Raw genomic sequence first — 19,311 nt, 5'->3', positions numbered from 1 at the left:
CGCCTTCTTTATAGCTGCATCGATTTGTTGGGACCAGGTTAGGTCCTCAGAGATCTTGACATCCAGGAACTTGAAGCTGCTCACTCTCTCCACTTCTGATCCTTCTATGAGGATTGGTATGTGTTCCTTTGTATTACCCTTCCTGAAGTCTGCAATCAGCTCTTTCGTCTTACTGATGTTGAGTGCCAGGTTGTTGCTACGACACCACTTCACTAGTTGGCATAGCTCGCTCCTGTGCGCCCTCTCGAATCCATCTGAGAGTCTACCAACTATGGTTGTATCATCAACAAATTTACAGATGGTATTTCAGCTATGCCTAGCCACACAGTCATGGGAATGCAGAGAGTAGAGCTCTCAAATGCTCAGGCCCCATGCTGTGATGAGCCCTCTGCAACCCATCAACCATCACAGGCTCCTGAACAAAAGACAATAACTATGCTCAATTTCTGGTGTTTCCACATCCAATGATCTCACTTTAGGGAACACTCACAAAATACTGGAGGAACTCAGCAGGCCAGGCAGCATTTACGTAAAGGAGTACAGTTGACATTTTGGACTAAAAACCTTCAGCAGGACCCTTCTTTTTTTAGATGAGGAGTAGATTTAAAAGGTGGGGTGGGAGAAAGAAACACAAGGTGATAGGTAAAACCGGGGGGGGGGCGGAAGAGAGGTGTTTGGATGAAGTAAAGAGCTGGTAAGTTGATTGCTGAAAGAGATACAGGGCTGGAGAAGGGGGAGTCTGATAGCAGAGGACAGAAGGCCATGGAAGAAGAAAAAGAGGACGATGAGCATCAGAGGGATGCGATAGCCAGGCAAGGAGGTAAGGTAAGAGAGGGAAAGGGCGGGGGAGGGAGAGGAGTACCATTACCAGAAGTCCAAGAAATCAACGTCCACCACATCTGCTCTCAGGATGAGGCTTTTCATTCTAGAACAAAGGAGATGTCCTCCTTTTTTAAAAGAAAGGGGCTTCCCTTCCTCTAGCATTAATGCTGCCCTCAACCGCATCTCTTCCATTTCACGCACTTCTACTCTTACCCCATCCTCCCGCCACCCTACCAGGGATAGGGTTTCTCTTGTCCTCACCAGCCTTCACATCCAGAACATGGTTCTTCAGAACCTCTGCCACCTCCAATGGGATCCTATCATCAGGCACATCTTCCTCCCCCCACCCCCCACTTTCTGCTTTCCGCAGAGATTGCTCCCCATGCAACTTTCTTGTCCGTTTGTCCATCCCGGTACTTACCCTTACAAATGGAATAAGTGCTACACTTGCCCCTACACCTCCTCCCTTACTACCGTTCAGGGCCCCAAACAGTTCTTCCAGGTGAGGCAACACTTCACCTGTGAGTCTGTTTGGATCGTATACTATGTCCAGTGCTCCCGGTGTGGCCTCCTGTATATCAGTGAGACCCAACATAGATTGGGAGACCATTTCGCTGAACACCAGAAGAAGTGGGTTCTCCCAGTGGCCACCCTATCCCCCTTTCCCTCTCTCACTTTATCTCCTTGCCTGTCAATCGCCTTCCCCTGGTCCTCCTCTCTCCCTTTTCTTTCTTCCATGGCCTTCTGTTGTCTCCTATTGGACTTCCCCTTCTCCATGCCCCACATATCTTTCAACCACAATCAAATTTCCAATTCTTTACTTCATCCCTCCCCCTCTCGGTTTCACCTATCACTTTGTGTTTCTCTCTCCCCTTTTAAATCTATTCCTCATCTTTTTTTCTCCAGTCCTGCCAAAGGGTCTCGGCCCGAAAAGTCAACTGTACTCTCCATAGATGCTGTCTGGCCTGCTGAATTCCTCCGGCAATTTCTGTTGCTTGGATTTCCAGCATCTGCAGATTTTCTCTTGTTTATGATCTCACTTTAGGATTTTAGCTTGTTATTTTATGCTCTCATTATTTATTCCTATTTATATATATCTTCATTTGCACAGTTTGTTGCTCATTGATCCTGTTTACATAGCTGTCCTGTAGATTTGCTCAAAGGTTCATTTTATTATCAAAGTATACAACTCTGAGATTTGTCTTCTCCAGATAGCCATAAAAATACAGAAAAACCATAGAAGTAGTTGAAAGAAAAGACATCAATCCCCCTGCACGAAAAAGAAAAAGAAACACAATCTTGCAAACCCCAATGCTCACCCCATCGCACAAAAACTAACAGATCACCCACACAGAAAAACACCAAGAACATCAAACCCCAAACCCCCAGCAAACCAATCGGCAACAAGAAAGAATGGGCAAGAACACAAAACATAGAACTGAAAAAGGCCAATATGAACTATAGTTAGTCTGAACTGGAGTCCAATCCATAAATCTTAGAATTTCAGTAACATCTCTGAGAGCATCGAGGAGAGCGATCGCCTCAAACCCAGCGGCTCCTCTGAGGGAAGCAACTCAAACACAGCAGCCCCTCCTAGAAGAGTGACTCCATATTTGCCTCAATGTTTCAATCTTCCTCGACGTTTTTCTTGGTGAGAAATGTGGTCAATCATGGCCCCTCGTCTCGTTGAGGTTAGAACCATAGAACATTACAGCACAGAAACAGGTCATTTGGCCCTTCTTGGCTGTGCCGAACCATTTTTCTGCCTAGTCCCACTGACCTGCAGCTATCCCTCCAAACCCCTCTCATCCATATACCTGTCCAAGTTTTTCTTAAATGTCAAAAGTGAGTCCGCATTCACCTCTTCATCTGGCAGCTCATTCCACACTCCCACCACTCTCTGCATGAAGAAGCCTCCCCCCTAATGTTCCCTTTAAACATTTCCCCCTTCACCCCTAACCCATGACCTGTTTTTTTTCTCCCCTGGCCTCAGTGGAAAAAGCCTGCTTGCATTCATTCTGTCTATACCCATCATAATTATATACACCTCTATCAAATCACCCTTCATTCTCCTACGCTCCAGGGAATAAAGTCCTAACCTTCTTCTTGAGCTTCTTCTTTTGGTAGCTCATGCTTCTCTCCTGGAGTTTTCTTGGGGACAGCAGAGTGCAGGCCCACTCAATTGAACTACAGACTGCAAGTCACAGGCTCTAATAACGTCAGACACAAAATTAAAATAACAAGTAGAAGACGTAGAAAAACTGAAATGATTGACTATCTGGAAGATGGCACTGGAAGAATCGTTTGCTGGTGCCAATTTCCTGCAGGCTAAGTATGCACACAGGAAAAAAGAATCTCAGGGTTGTATGTGGTGACACGCATGTTCTGATAATAACTTTAGATATAAATGGGCTGAAGCACGTGAAACTACACAAGAAAATTAACTCCAAAATCATTAATTTCACAGTCACCCAGTTGCTTCTATTTCCATTCTCATTCCTCTCCTGTGAAACTGAAAGCCGTTTGCAATAACACTAATAGCTTCCAGGTCTCTCAATGATGTGAGTTCATGTGAACATTCAGAAAGAGGAGACATTGGCTTGTCCCATCATCTGATCATTTAATCGATGTTCTCCACCCGGCTCATGGGCAGAAATCAGAAATACAAACTACAGATGGATCACACTTCTGCCACTGCTTCAACATGTCAATGTATCTGTGCTTCGATGCAGAGAATACTAACGACAACTAGAAGCATACCTAAAAATAATGCACCAATGAGATGACATTGTGTGGATATGCAAAACATCTGAAACACAATGTTCTACAGAACCCTAGGCAGCTCTACCATATTCAGTTATAAACACTGTGATAGACAGGCATCCAACTAATGACAAGAGGCACTTCATAAACGTACTCCACATTCATTCATGGTAGGGAAACCCAGTGTGCAAGTACACAATACAAATTTGAAATACTTGCCAATGTCATAATTCACTTGGATGAACAGCTTTGGCTTCACCCAAGATTTTCACCAAAGAAGCCTGAAAGTAAATGAATTTACTCCACGTGACACCAAGAACATGCTTGGCCCTCTGCATACAGAAAAAGCAATACACTTTGATCATCTCTAGGCTGTAGTGCTACAGATGGGCTCAGAAATTAGTCAGAACTCCAGTGAAGGTATTCTACTACACTGCACTTTTCTGTTTCATTTTACTTTCCCACAGAAATGAAAAACATTTACTGTTATTCTATTATCATAAAAGCACATGAAGTTAACATCTCAGCCAGAGAACATTAAAGTTATGTCTCAAGTGGAAGTGCAAGATCAAATGTCACTTTCCATGAAGACAGAGATTGTTATCTCTGATGTCTAGCCATTATTTATCCCATATCATGACAGATCTGCTCCATATTTCATTGGTCCCTGTGGGCAAAATGCTCCTGCACATTCTATATTACAATAAGACCCATTCATTATCCTGCCTAGGAACAGCCAATATTTCAGTAACACAAAGAATAACTTTTCCATTAAAATCTCTACTTCAGCAAGAAGGGATGGTACATGTGGGCAGCCCGACAGAGCATCCCCCCCGGGGGGGTGTGTGTGTGTGTATTCACTAGAGATATGTGGTGTGCATAATAAAAGCTGCAGTATATAGAGTTAAGAATGATAAAATAATAATGCATTCTAATCACTGAACATGTCTAACACCATTTCAGTACTGAAGTTGTAGAACAAAGATTACTGACATATTTTAAATAGGATGTTGCAGGAAAGGTGGGCGTAGATTTGAAACACCTGAATTCTTGCAAGAATTTTAAAGGAATCATGAATTGAAGATGGAACATCTTGTAAGAGCCCAGGAAGTTAAAGGCAATGGTTTTAAAAGGAAGTGAGGCTGCCCCAGAAGAACTGGAATGGACTACAACGTCAGCAAGTCTGGCATCAAGAACTGCATTCATAACTTTATTTAGATTAGTTTTAAGTGAAGAATTGGATAAAGTCAACACTGTCATAGTCAAGGAAGAGGGGAGAGAGAGAGAAACTAAAGGAAACAGTTCAGTCTGAGGTGGAAACAATGCAAGAGAGACATAAAAAGGCAGCTGGTGATGGATTATCCAGGCAAAGGGGGCACTTGCAGAGAACAAAGGAACCAAACACTGAGGAAAGAAAGTAGCCGAGAAAACGATAACAATGCAGCAAGACTTAGCAAATACATTCAGAAGCGACTGAAGGATAGACGGGAATAGAAGCTTTTGGAGGACTTGAAAAGGAGGAAAAAAGCTTGCTTTAAAAAAGATCAAGGGCCTAGAATGGTCTTGTCAATAATCAAACCTCTAAAGAGAAAGATCACAAAAGTAGAGATGGCAAGATTTTGTACAAATTTAGTTTGGAAAGATTCAAGGGAAGATTCATTTTGGGAGGATGGGAAAGCAGAGATTTTGGGGGGGGGGGGTGGAGGGCAAGAGGAACAAAGCTCCTCAATGTAAAGGCTGATAAGACAGTCAGGTGGGGTAGAAAGCAATCAGATCACAAGGAAGGAAGGAGTGAGAGTTTAGAATCAGGTATTAAATGTCCACATTCTTTCTTCAAAACTATGCACAACACTGACGTTTGATGCTGATTCAAATAGAGAACAAAATCTTACAACTTTTCCCCCCTATAACTGCCTGTTTTTCGTTGTACAGTTACATTTATTTGTACCCCTATTTTGTCCTAAGATACACACACAAAATGCTGGTGGAACACAGCAGGCCAGGCAGCATCTATAGGAAGAAGCACTGTCGAAGTTTCGGGCCGAGACCCTTCGTCAGGACTAACTGAAAGGAAAGGCAGTAAGAGATTTGAAAGTAGGAGGTGGAGGGAGATGATAGGAGAAGACCGGAGGGGGTGGGATGAAGCTAAGAGCTGGAAAGGTGATTGGCGAAAGTGATACAGAGCTGGAGAAGGGAAAGGATCATGGGACGGGAGGCCTAGGGAGAAAGAAAGGGGGATAGGAGCACCAGAGGGAGATGGAGAACAGGCAGAGTGATGGGCAGAGAGAGAGAGAAAAAACAGAGGAGGGGGAAAATTCTAAATATATCAGGGATGGGGTAAGAAGGGGAGGAGGGGCATTAACAGAAGTTAGAGAAGTCAATGTTCATGTCATCAGGTTGGAGGCTATCCAGCCGGTATATAAGGTGTCATTCCTCCAACCTGAGTGTGGCTTCACCTTGACAGTAGAGGAAGCCATGGATAGACATATCAGAATGGGAATGGGACGTGGAATTAAAATGTGTAGCCACTGGGAGATCCTGCTTCTCTGGCGGACAGAGTGTAGGTGTTCAGCGAAACGGTCTCCCAATCTGCATCGGGTCTCACCAATATATAAAAGGCCACACTGGGAGCACCGGACGCAGTATACCACACCAGCCGACTCACAGGTGAAGTGTCGCTTCCCTGCGGAACGCAGAAAGGGGAGTGAGGGAAAGATGTGCTTGGTAGTGGGATCCCGTTGGAGGTGACGGAAGTAACGGAGAATTATACGTTGGACCAGGAGGCTGGTGGGGTGGTAGGTGAGGACAAGGGGAACCCTATCCCGAGTGGGGTGGCGGGCGGATGGGGTGAGGGCAGATGTGCGGGAAATGGGAGAGATGCATTTGAGAGCAGAGTTGATGGTGGAAGAAGATATCCTAAGATGATATTTTTTAATGAACTAGACCTTAAAAGCTCAACATTTAAGAACTATATATGTGTTGCCTTTAAGGCATTTGTTTAGTTTATTATATTTTCGCTTTAGTAATTCGTTTGTTATCATTTTCTAGTTAAAGTTAAGGTTGTTTAAAGTAAATTCGTTGTCTGTGATATATCGCTGCATGTGATGATGTCACACCCGGTTACGCCGCGTCTTGTGGGAAAATACCGGTTTGGAGAAACGGGAAGGAGGGGGCTTATGTGTGCAGGATCAGCACGAGAAAAGTTTTCTTTCTGCACACTAGAAACATCAGTGAAGCAACGCCGTAAGTTCATGAGATAATCGATATGTTGAATTAAAAATGTTAACGCTGATTCTGTTAAAAGTAATGACGGTTGATAAAGTTTATGTTTTTTGTTATTTAAAGAGTTGCGGATAGTTTGTGTTGAAATGCATTTAAAGCCAGTCGATGGCGTAGGTAGATTCTGACTGTATGTTGCACTTTAATGTAATATAGTTGTTGTAGTTTTACTTTCGCAAGTATTTATGATGTAAATGTGATGTCAAGAAGGAAATACTGTATATATTTTGTATTGTTTTATCAACAGTTTTCACCATACGTTAATGTGGAAGAGTGAACAGTAAACGGTTAATCTCACTGGGACCGCCTCATTGACTGGTTTATGCTTGGTGTTTAGTTCAGAGTTCTTTTACACCTGTGCGAGAACACTATAATATACATGATCAATGCCCAGAAATGTTATTTATCAATTATGATTGTGCAGCAGAGTCTCAAGTTTAAAAAAATATCATCAAGTGTTTTAGAACAGGATAGAGGATTGGCTAACTGATAGGAGGCAAAGAGTGGGAATAAAGAGGGCCTTTGGTTGCCAGTGACTAGTGATGTTCAACAGGGGTCAGTGTTGGGACCGCTTCTTTTCGCTTCAGATGTTAATGATTTGAATGATGGAATTGATGGCTTTGTGGCCAAGTATTCAGACAATACAAACATAGGTGGAAGAGCAGGTAGTGTTGAGGGAGTAGGGAATCTGCAGGACTTGTACAGATTGGGAGAATGGGCACTGAAGTGGCAAATGGAATGTAATGTAGCAAAGTGTACGATCATGCACTTTGCTAGAAGGAATAAAGGTGTAGAATATTTTCTAAACAGAGAAAATTTGGAAATCAGAAAGACTTGGTAAAGCTTGTGCAGGATTCTCTAAAGGTTAACTTGCAGATTGAGTAGTAAGGAAGGCAAATGCAATGTTAGCTTTCATTTCCAGGGGACCAGAATATAAAAGCAAGGATGTGATGCTGAGGCTTTATGAGGCATTGTTCACACTGCACTTAGTATTGCGAACAGTTTTGGGTCCCTTATCTAAGAAAAGATGTACTGATGTTAGAGAGGGTCCTGAGGAGGTTCCTGAGAATGATTCTGGGAATGAAAGGGTTAACTTCTGAGTAGCATTTGATGGCTCTAGGCCTGTTCTTACTGGAGTTTAGAAGAATGAATGGGGGGGAAAAAAATTGCACTGGAGGGCTTGGACAGAGCAGACATGGAGTGGATGTTTCCTATAGCGGGGAAGTCCAGGACCAAAAGCTATAGTGTCAGAATGGAGGGACGCCCATTTACAACAGAGATGAGGAGGAATTTTTTTAGCCAGAGGATGGTGAATCTGTGCAATGCATTACTGTGGACAGCTGTGGAGGCTAAGTCATTTGATACATTTAAAGCAGAGGTTGATCGGTTCTTGATTAGATAAGCAAAGGTTACGGGATGAGGCAGGAGAATTGAGTTGAGAGGGATAATAAAGCAACCATATGGAATGGTGAGGTCGACTCGATGGGCTAAATGGCCTAATTCTGCTCTTTTGTCTTATGGTCTAATTTTGCATAAAAACAGCAAAGTAGTTATGACACAGCAGGGTTGATGATTCAAAGTTCAAAGTTGAAACAGTCAACTGTGACTGAGATTTATCAGTTCCAGACTAGTAAGGGTGTCAAAGGTTACAGGGAGAAGGCAGGAGAATGGGGTTAACATGGATAATAAATCAGCCAGAGTAAAGCCGGTGGGCTGAATGGCCTAAATCTGCTCCTATAGCTTACGGTCTTATGACTCAGATGCAATACTTTCACCTCTACGCGCAAAAAGCAGCCCAGGATTCAAATCCTAACTAGTGATACTATTACAAAAGTCATTGCTGAAACTAACTGCTGTCATATTGGTAAAAACTAAGACTGATACGAAAACAAAAACCCACTGTCTTCACTGGCAATTAACCCTGATATCCTGGCAATATATGTCCCTTAGATGAAACATCTGAAATAAATCAATTCTTTCCTTTAAGTGGGACCTTACTGTGAACACATTTTATATTCATTTTGGGATTTGAACATCCCAAAAGTAATAAAAATGTGCACAACCAAATCCCTAAACTATCATTGAGAGGTGGTGAGCCATCTGCTTAAATCACTGTAGTCCTTCTGATGAAGGGTATACTTCAAAGATAAAGCAAAGAAACACTTGATTTTCCTTTTTCATGAGCTGCACGATGATAATAACTTGATCTAAGTGATCTAACAGTGTACATGTGAACACAGAACATAGAAAGGAGGAATTGGCCAGCTGTGATTGTTCAGAATATGACAGTAGAATGGACAGATGTTGGAGATGCCCAACTTAAAAGTTACTTCAGCATAATTAAGTATGTAAACTAGGAAATTTCCTGGAATGCATAGGAAAATGAACAAAGTTATCCATGGGGAAAATGTCACATAAATATTTACAACAGGAAAAGCACCCATGCATGTTTGGGATTAATACAAATTTGACTACATGTTAAAATAAAGTTGGTAACTAAAGTTTGTGCCAAACTTTAGAGCAAGTGCCACGATTATAATTATAGTTCTAAAGTTCTCAAATACTAGGAAGCTTATGATACAGAGAGATATACTTCAGAGAGTCGTGGACACAACTCAGCACATCATGAAATCCAGCCTCCCTTTCATGGACTCTGTCTACATTTTTTGATGCTTCAGTAAAGCAGCAGCATAATCAAAGATCCCACTCACCCCTGGTATTGTCTTTTATTTCCTCCCCAATTCAGAAGATAGCACGTACCACCAAACTTGAGGACAGTTTCTACTCTGCTGTACTAAGAATGGTTACTTAGTGTGATTCAATCGACTCATGACCTCAAAATTTATCACGTAATGTTCTTGCACTTTATTACCTGCACTTTCTCTACAGCTATTGTACTTTATTCTGCATTGTTACTGTTTTACGTTGTACTACAACAAAGCACAATGATTTACTCTGTATAAACAATATACATGACAATCTTATCACCAAGAGCAAACCAATTCTAATACATGAGAAACGAGCACAGACCTGAGGAAACAAACATTTCTATACAAAGTGTATAGAAAACGTGAAGCCAAGTATCTAGTTGATGAAAGATACTGTATATTCAAAGATCAAGATGTTTCAGAATGTTATGCTGTTTACTATGATGGTGTTGGTGGCTCTAAGAATTTTCTCTAACAGACAATTGAACAGTTATGTAGTGCTGTTTAGTGTACGAAATTTTCTAAATTACAATAGAGTTTCAATGAATCTCGCAACTTCAACATTTAGTATTTGATGATAAAGGTTTTTCTGTTGTAAATAAATATTTTTCACCTGACATTCACTGCATTTTCTATTGTTGGAATTTCACTGGAAACTGAATTATACCAGCCAAAAACTAAATCAAAACAGTATAATACTGTAGATACCTTTAACAGACAAAAGATTCAAGTACAATCAACATTATTTCTTTTGAAATGCTTACTTTAAAAAATTTCTTATTAATGTAATAACATTTATTCAGTTGTTATTGTTAATGAAGTACAATCACACTTTAGTACTTAAACAGACAGATAACTTGCCAATAAATAAATCACCAGACTAACCTTTGATTGTACATGCCCTTAAAGTTATAATTAGCTCTGTAGTTTGGTAATGGCTTTGGTTCTAATGGTCGATAGATAGCAGGCTCACCCCTCTTCATTGCAAGACCATTCAACTCAACAGTTGGCGTTATACTTCCTGTAATATACAAAGTAAATACAATAGCTTCTTTAAAAAAAATCAAAAAAATGCAACTTCAATTGCTGCAGATATATATGCAGGACAATTTAAATGAGCATTCTGCAACAAATACATTATTTAGTAATTTGTGTCAGTGACCAAAGTCCCTGACACGTTTAAATATACTTCAATATTTATATCATTATATTTTAAATAGTAAAACATGACAAAGGTTTTTAAAGCCTGAAAATATGACAGAAGTGTAGATATTAAATTAAGCATAGATGGAATATTAAAGTAGGTAGAATCGAGAAACATTGAGGGGTAAGAGTGAGAAAGTAGCGTGTTTGAGAATGAAATTTAGCATTCTTTGCCTTCACTCTCACCAGAGATCAGGCCCAGTACCAGCACTACACCAACAGAATGAGTCTTCAGTTCATTTTCTGGTTAAGGAGATACTGGTCTTTGATTATTCCTGTGCTTCAGCTGCTAATATTTGTTGGGAGAGGTGGGCAGGAGCTCATCAGCTGATAATAGATCATCAGAACCCAAGGTACTGATGGAAAAGGTTAGAATTTTGGCAGGTGCAATTACAGTGTCTTACTGAATGGCATGTTGCTTACGGATAAATGAGCATTCCGGTCTAGTCACCAAGTGGCTCAACCTGGATCAAGAGTATAAAATTCCGCATTCCACAAAATAAATTCTTTTTACATATTACCAGGTCACACTAACTTATTTATGTGCCTTGTTTTGCTGTAGAAACACTCCAAAGTGCTGGGGAACTTCACAAAAACTGGAATTCTAAGAACATAAGAAACAGGAGCAGGAGTCGGCCATCTGGCCCGTCGAGCCTGCTCCGCCATTCAATAAGATCATGGTTGATCTGGCCATGGACTCACCTCCACCTCCCTGCCTTTACCCCATAACCCTTAATTTCCCTACTAGGCAAAGATCTATCCAACCTTGTCTTAAATGTATTTACTGAGTTAGCTTCCACTGCTTCATTGGACAGAGAATTCCATACATTCACCACTCTCTGGGGAAAAAGCAGTTCCTTCTCATCTCCATCCTAAATCTACTCCCCTGAATCTTGAGGCTATGTCCCCTAGTTCTAGATTCACCTACCAGTGGAAATAACTTTCCTGCCTCTATCTTATCTATCCTTTACATAATTTTATGTTTCTATAAGATCTCCTCTCATTCTTCTGAATTCCACTGAGTACAGTCCTAGGCGATTCAATCTCTCCTCATAGTCTGACCCCCTCATCTCTGGAATCAACCTGGTGAACGTCCTTCTGCACCACCTCCAAAGCCACAATATCCTTCTTCAAGTAAGAAGACCAGAACTGCAGGCAGCACTCACTCCAGGTGCAGCCTCACCAGTACCCTGTACATTTGCAGCATAACCTACTTGCTCTTAAATTCAATCCCTCTAGCAATGAAGGCCAACATTCTATTCGCTTTTTTGACAGCCTGCTGTAACTGCAAACCAGCCTTTTGTGATTCATGCACTACCACTCCCAAGTCCCTCTGCACAGAAGCATGCTGCAGTTTACCATTTAAATAATAATCTGCTTTTACAATTTTCCTCATTGCCCACTCACTTAACCCATCTCTCTCTGCAGACTCACTGTATCTTCTGCACAACTTGTTTTTCCACTCAATTTAGTATCATCAACAAACTTGGATACACTACACTCGGTCTCCTCTTCCAGATCATTAATGTGTATTATGAACAGTGGATACAGTTCAGATTTTTTCTGGATTAGCACTCACAGTCCACTTCATTTTACCTGGATCTCTGGAAAATTATAATGATGTGTAAGAAAGTCACCTCATGGTATTAATAGAAATAACATCCAACAGAAGGAAAATTCTGTTGGGCAATACCAATGCCAGATTTATTTTATTGTGAGATTTGCCAAAGAGCATCACAGGAATATGTCATGGAGGTCTTAGTGAGCTTCACGGGAGGATGGGAAACATCACTTGCTGAACCAGTCGTCAACTATTGGGAGCTTTGAATAGAGCAAGTATAGAGTTCCAATATACTCGAGGTAATAGAAGAGTTTAAGAAAGGGATTTGAGATGAATTAGGCCTCTGTCACTGAATTGTCAACATATACTCAACACTGATGCGGGCTGAAAGGTGGGAGGTTGAGTCAATATGTGGAGGGGTTAGTTTCAGAGATTCAGAGAGAGGGGCAAGTACATGAAAAATATTCAGCCCCCACAGCTATTTTCACATTTTACTGTCTCATTGTCTAAGTTTAAAATATATTAAAGCAGGATTTTTAAACTAATCTGCAAAATATCGTGCATCATGTCAAATCAAAAGAATAATTCCAAAACCTGTCAACAATATACCGAAAATTAAAAACCAAAATTGTGAGGCTGAAGTATTTATCCCCTTTGTAATAACCACACTAACATTCCTCAGTTGCAGCATTGCATATTACTTTAAAAACTTGCCCAATTTGTTTATGTAGAAAATTGGAGGATCATTTGAATAAATACCCCTACTGAATAGATACCCCCCCCCCAAGGAACAACTGCATAGTAGATTTCCAACAGATTAAACTAAAACAAAGGAAAAAAGAGCATTTAAAACGAAACAGGGAAAGGCTAATAGAAAACCACAAATCTGGGGAATGGTACAAGACTATCTCAAAGACCCTGAACATACCTCAGAGCTTAGTGCAATCCATTGTGAAACCAGAGCCACACTGCCCAGGTCAGACTGCTCCTCTGAACTTAGCTGGAGAAGAACGGCACTTTTAAGAGAGGCTACTATGATGCCTACAGTCACTTAAGGAGCTGCAGAAGTCAGTGGCTGCAACTGGTGATGAAGTTCTTGGCTTCACAATCTCTAAAGCCTTGCACAAAAAGGGTATTTATTGAAGAGTTGCAAGGAATAAGCCCTGGCTATAAAGAAGCATATCCTTGCCCATTAAGACTTTGCAAATCACACTAAGATATTGTAAAGATTTGCAAGGAGGTCTAGTGAAAAGACAAGACTAAAGTGTTACTTTTTGACTTCAACACTAATACTGTGAGGCGTAAATCTAATACAGCACATCAGCCAGGTAACACCATCCCTACTGTAAAGTATGGTGGAGGTACCATCACACTATGGGGATGCTCTTCAGCATCAGGGACTGGAATTCTGGTCAGGATTGATGGAAAGATGAATGCTGCTAAATACAGAGAGATCCTGGATAAAACACCTGCTCGCTTCTGCCAGAAACCTTAAACTGGGAAGGAATTTCATCTTTCAGCAGGATGATGACCCAAAGCACACTGCCAGAGCAACCATGGAGTGGTTTCAAATGAAAACAATTGATATTCTTTAGTGGCTGAGACAGAGTCCAGACCCTAACCCAATCAAACATTTCTGGCAGGACCTCAAGATTGTTGTACACCGCTGTTTCCCAATTAACCTGGCACAGCTTCAGCAACTTTGCAAGGTGAAATGGGCAAACCTTTCTCCATCACGTTGTGCAAAGCTAATAGAGATTTACCCATAAAGACTACTGCCTGTCATAGTTGCAAGAGGTGGTTCAATTAAGTACTGAGCAAAGGGGGATGAATACTTTTGAATTGCTGACATTTCAGTTTTGAATTTAGTTTTTCATGCTTTACAATTTCCCCATTTTTAGGCTCTACTGCGAAAAAGGAGCATGTGATTCACAAATAAAAATTCTCAGTTAAATTGATCAAAATCCCTGGTTGTAGTTCATGTGAACAAAGCGTTGGGGTTGAATACTTCTCCAAGGCACTGTAAACAATTAAACAGAAGATACAGTGAAGGTTTCTGTAGCTTGCAGTTTGCTTTTGTGTTTACAAAGCAAGGTATTTATCAATAGACAGATTCCACAAATGCTAGAAAACTTGAACAATACACACAAAATGCTGGAGGAACTCAGCAAGTCAGGCAGCATCTATGGAGGGAAATAAACAGTTGACATTTCAGGCTAAAACCATTCATCAGGACTTTCTAAGCTGTTCCAAACTTTTCTGTGTGAGATTTTTCAATGGTATTTTTTTTTAAATGCAGGCTACTTTGGGAGTGCCCAATTGCAAATATTTCATTGCCCTTTTGCTAGCAGATTGCTGCAGCAAATAACATCAGGAAATACCATTTTCTATTTGATATGTTTCTTATGTAGGTTCTATCTGGTTGCTAATTTCTTTAGGAAAGAATTCCAATTTAAAGCTCTGAGCAAACTAACCTTTGTGTTGCACTGGTCTTGATCACTATGAGTTTGCATAAAAATTAACTCTAAATTTTTTTAAAATCGATTAAAGATGACAAATTCTATTGTCTCAAGTACATGCTCCCAGAGGAGATCTATGAATAACACCAACAAGACAGATTGATGTCTATTTTCTGACACAGAGAACCATTTGGAAAAAGAATTCATACAACCAGAAAGCAAGACAAATAGGCAAATTGAAACTTGGAAAACCTTTACATATCCCTGTCTTGGGTTATTATAGTTTCAAGAACTTGCCCCACTCATTCATGCAAACATTCTTAGGTCACTTATCACAATCTTGGAACATGCCAAATATTTCACAACATATGCAACATAGTAATGCAGGAGATCTGTCAGTCAGTTGGTCAACAGCAGATTCCGACAAATAGTAAAGTTATTACAGTCAAATAATATGTTTTCATAAAACAAGCAATAAATATCCCAAGGATATTTATTTTAAATCTTCAGGGATAACTGTCTGTGACTCTGAGATTAGTCTCGGTGCGGGGAGGGAAGGAAGGTTTAGGGAACCTTGGTTTTCAAGAGATATATAAGCCCTGATTTTAAAAAATGTATACAGTAGCGTAGTGGTCACCAATCTTTTTAAGCCCAAGATCCCCTACCTTGGCCTTAGTGAAAGGCAAGATCGACCGCAGATCGATTAGTTACATACATGCACACCAGGGCAGAAAAGACCAGAAGTAAAATCCCACAACCCAGAAGTAAAAATAATGCATAAACACCAGGGGTACCCACCGTTTTTTGCACCACGGACCGGTTTAATATTGACAATATTCTTGCTGACCAGCTGACGGGGGAGGGGGGGTGTTAAACACGACGGGAATACAGCGATACTCGAAGCAGGTTCCTTATGTCCAGTCTATTCCGCAATTTAGTTTTCACGGCTCTCGGCACTTAGCTGCTGTCCCACGCTGCTCACGTTTTTTCTGCTGAAAAAACTCAGCGGGTGCTTGGACTCAGGGCACCAAAGCAGTTTTGAGGGCTTCATTGCCTCATTAGACAGCCTCCCGTCCTGAACTCCAGCCTCTACTACGCCTGCTGCCAGACGCCTTGGCCAGGTGCAGCTGGTCGTGGGTGGGATGTGTTAGGGTTAATTTGCGACTGCCAGTTCAGGTCAGCGTGATATTAGCAGACAGAGATACAAGGGAGGGAGCGAAACAAGGGATCCTTTGTCTCTAAACTGCAAGTGTCACGTGATTCAGTAAAAACTGGGAATTCGTGAAAAAATTGATATCAGACCAATTAGAAGGGCAAAAGTGTCCAATATTACCAAATATGTATAACAAAGTTCAGCATTATCAGATATGTGTAGCGGGGGTTGGGCTAAGGGAAAAAGGGGTATAAATAAGAAAAGAATGTAAGGGGAGGGGAGAACGCGCCTTCCCAGCGAGGTCTTGTCACCTCGCTGTGCCAGTTACGCTTCTGCATTAAAGCCAAGTTTTGTAATATTCCGGTGTTGGTTGTCTCTCTTCCTAAACGAACACAGGGCAGAATTTAAAGCCCAACAGATGAGAGGACAAGGTCAGGGCCAGAGGTCCCTGTACCGGGGCCGCGGCAATCGCAGTCTGGATAGAGTGATCCGACCGAGCGAAGAGAGCAACAGGCCTGCGCCTGCCCCCCCCCCCCCCCTTGTAGGAGCTATCGGCCAACAAAAGTTTGTTTCAGCAGATCACAGCAAGGTAGCTGCTCTGCTACTTATGAAACCTTGAACCCAAATTAGGTCGTCTGCTAATATTTTAGCACCGGGTTCCCCACGAACATTCGGTGTGCTAAGCAGGTTTAAAGGCGGCGCCCATCTGTCCGCGCTCCAGGCCAGTACCAATGGCACTTCCCACCGGCCGCGCTCCAGGCCAGTAGCATCGGTGGTTCTCGCCGGCCGCGCTCCAGGCCAGTAGCATCGGTGGTTCTCGCCGGCCGCGCTCCAGGCCAGTAGCATCGGTGGTTCTCGCCGGCCGCGCTCCAGGCCAGTAGCATCGGTGGTTCTCGCCGGCCGCGCTCCAGGCCAGTAGCATCGGTGGTTCTCGCCGGCCGCGCTCCAGGCCAGTAGCATCGGTGGTTCTCGCCGGCCGCGCTCCAGGCCAGTAGCATCGGTGGTTCTCGCCGGCCGCGCTCCAGGCCAGTAGCATCGGTGGTTCTCGCCGGCCGCACTCCAGGCCAGTAGCATCAGCACTTCCCACCGGCCGCGCTCCGGGCCAGTACCAATGGCACTTCCCACCGGCCGTGCTCCAGGCCAGTACCAATGGCACTTCCCACCGGCCGCGCTCCAGGCCAGTAGCATCAGCACTTCCCACCGGCCGTGCTCCAGGCCAGTACCAATGGCACTTCCCACCGGCCGTGCTCCAGGCCAGTACCAATGGCACTTCCCACCGGCCGCGCTCCAGGCCAGTAGCATCAGCACTTCCCACCGGCCGTGCTCCAGGCCAGTACCAATGGCACTTCCCGCCGGCCGTGCTCCAGGCCAGTACCAATGGCACTTCCCGCCGGCCGCGCTCCAGGCCAGTAGCATCAGCACTTCCCACCGGCCGCGCTCCAGGCCAGTACCAATGGCACTTCCCGCCGGCCGTGCTCCAGGCCAGTACCAATGGCACTTCCCACCGGCCGTGCTCCAGGCCAGTACCAATGGCACTTCCCGCCGGCCGCGCTCCAGGCCAGTACCAATGGCACTTCCCGCCGGCCGCGCTCCAGGCCAGTACCAATGGCACTTCCCGCCGGCCGTGCTCCAGGCCAGTAGCATCGGTGGTTCTCGCCGGCCATGCGAGGTGAACACTGGCGCGAGGGTATCACTGCGTTTAGGCGACTGATGACCTCGCGTGGGTTCAAGTTCAACAGTGGGCGTGACAGGGAATGAGGAATTGTGCAGCTGACTCATATTGTTTCCTCGTGGCCCGGTGGCTGGGGACCACTGAAGTATACTGTGTAGTGTGGGGGAGCTATGCGAATGTGCACTGGGCAGAAAGAACGAAACTAAAACCCCGCAACCCGGAAACAACCTCTCAACAGTATTTGTGTATTTATTTTTCTTTTTTTTTCCCGGGAGCTACTGGGAAAGTCTCAAAGATTGACCAGTCGATTGTGATCGATGGGTTGGCGACCACTACAGTAGCGGGTATTGGCAGGGAAGAACAAATGAGGTACTCGAAGAGTACAAGAAATGCAAGAGAACACTTAAGGAAATCAGAAGACCAAAACAAAGGCATGAGGTTGCTCTAGCAGACAAGGTGAAGGAGAATCCCAAGGGCTTGTACAGATCTATTCAGAGCAAAAGAATAGCAAGGAGCAAAATTGGTCCTCTGTTAGATCAGAGTAGTAATCTATACTTAGAGCCGAAAGAGATGGGGAATATCTTAAATGGATTTTTAAGATTGCATTTATTCAGAAGACAGAGCAGCGAGGTCACGGACCCTATACAGATTACAGAGAAAGTTCTTGCTGTCAAGGCAAGTTAAAGTGGATAAAGCCCCAGGGCCTGAAAATGTGCTCCCTCGGACCCTGTGCGAAACTAGTGCAGAAATTGCAGGGACCCTAACAGAGATATTTGAAACATCCTTAGCCACAGATTGGAGAATAGGTGACGTTGTTCTGTTTAAGGAATGCTCTAAGAATAAGACAGGAAACTTATGGGCCTGTGAGCCTGACATCAGTAGTGAGGAAGTTACTGGAAGGTATTCTAAAGGACAGGATATACAAATATTTGGACAGACAGGGACTGATTAGGGATAGTCAACATAATTTTATGCGTGGTATATTGTGTCTAACCAATCTTATAGAGTTGTTCAAAGAACTTACCAAGAAAGTTGATGAAGGAAAGGCAGTTAATGTGGTCTACATCAACTTTAGCAAGGCCCTGCATGGGAAATGGGTCAAGAAGGTTCAACCGCTTACCATTCAATATGGGGTAGTAAACTGGATTAGATGTTGACTTCATGAAGAAGCTAGAGGGTGATAGCAGATGGTTGCTTCTGACTGGAGGCCCGCATCTAGTGGTGTGCTGCAGGAATTGGTGCTGGGTTCTTTGTTGTTTGTCACCTATATCAATGATCTGAATAATATGGTAAGCTGGACTGGCAAATTTGCAGATGACACCAAGATTTGGAGTATGGTGCACAGTAAGACCAACCTGGCTTACAGCAGGATTTGGACGAGCTGGACAAATGGGCTGAAAAGTAGCAGATGGAGTGCGAAGTGTTGCACTTTGGGAAGACCATCCAGGATCGGGCTTACACTGTGAGCGGTAGAGTGCTGAAGAGTGCAGTAGATCCCAGATCTGAGATCTGGGAGTATGATAGAACAGAGGGATTCATGATTCCTCGAAAGTGGCAGCACTGGTAGAAAGGGCCGTAAAGCAAGCTTCTGGCACATTGGCCTTCATAATTCGCCTCACGTCTTAATAAGCTGGTAAGGAAGGCGGGCTCTGTCGTGGGCAAAGTACTGGAGAGTTTAACATTGGTAGCTG

The 19,311-nt window shown here is 43.1% G+C and overlaps 1 protein-coding gene across 8 annotated transcripts in view; it reads right to left on the bottom strand.

Moving 5' to 3' along the window:
* Positions 1-19,311, bottom strand: part of stau2 (staufen double-stranded RNA binding protein 2) — a 313,804-nt gene that overhangs the window by 238,261 nt on the left and 56,232 nt on the right. For all 8 annotated transcript variants that reach the window (XR_012098305.1, XM_073040402.1, XM_073040452.1 and 5 more), the window contains exon 5: positions 10,458-10,593. Coding sequence is in view for 7 of the 8 variants with exons in the window: in XM_073040402.1 (XP_072896503.1) it covers positions 10,458-10,593 (136 nt within the window). In the remaining variant the exon portion in view is untranslated. The remainder of the gene's footprint in view (positions 1-10,457; positions 10,594-19,311) is intronic.

The sequence above is a fragment of the Hemitrygon akajei genome, chromosome 1 (assembly GCF_048418815.1).
Source record: "Hemitrygon akajei chromosome 1, sHemAka1.3, whole genome shotgun sequence".
Lineage (NCBI taxonomy): Eukaryota > Metazoa > Chordata > Chondrichthyes > Myliobatiformes > Dasyatidae > Hemitrygon > Hemitrygon akajei.
The sequence above is the reverse complement of the archived record's forward strand: the minus strand, read 5'-3'. Positions and strand labels throughout refer to the sequence as shown.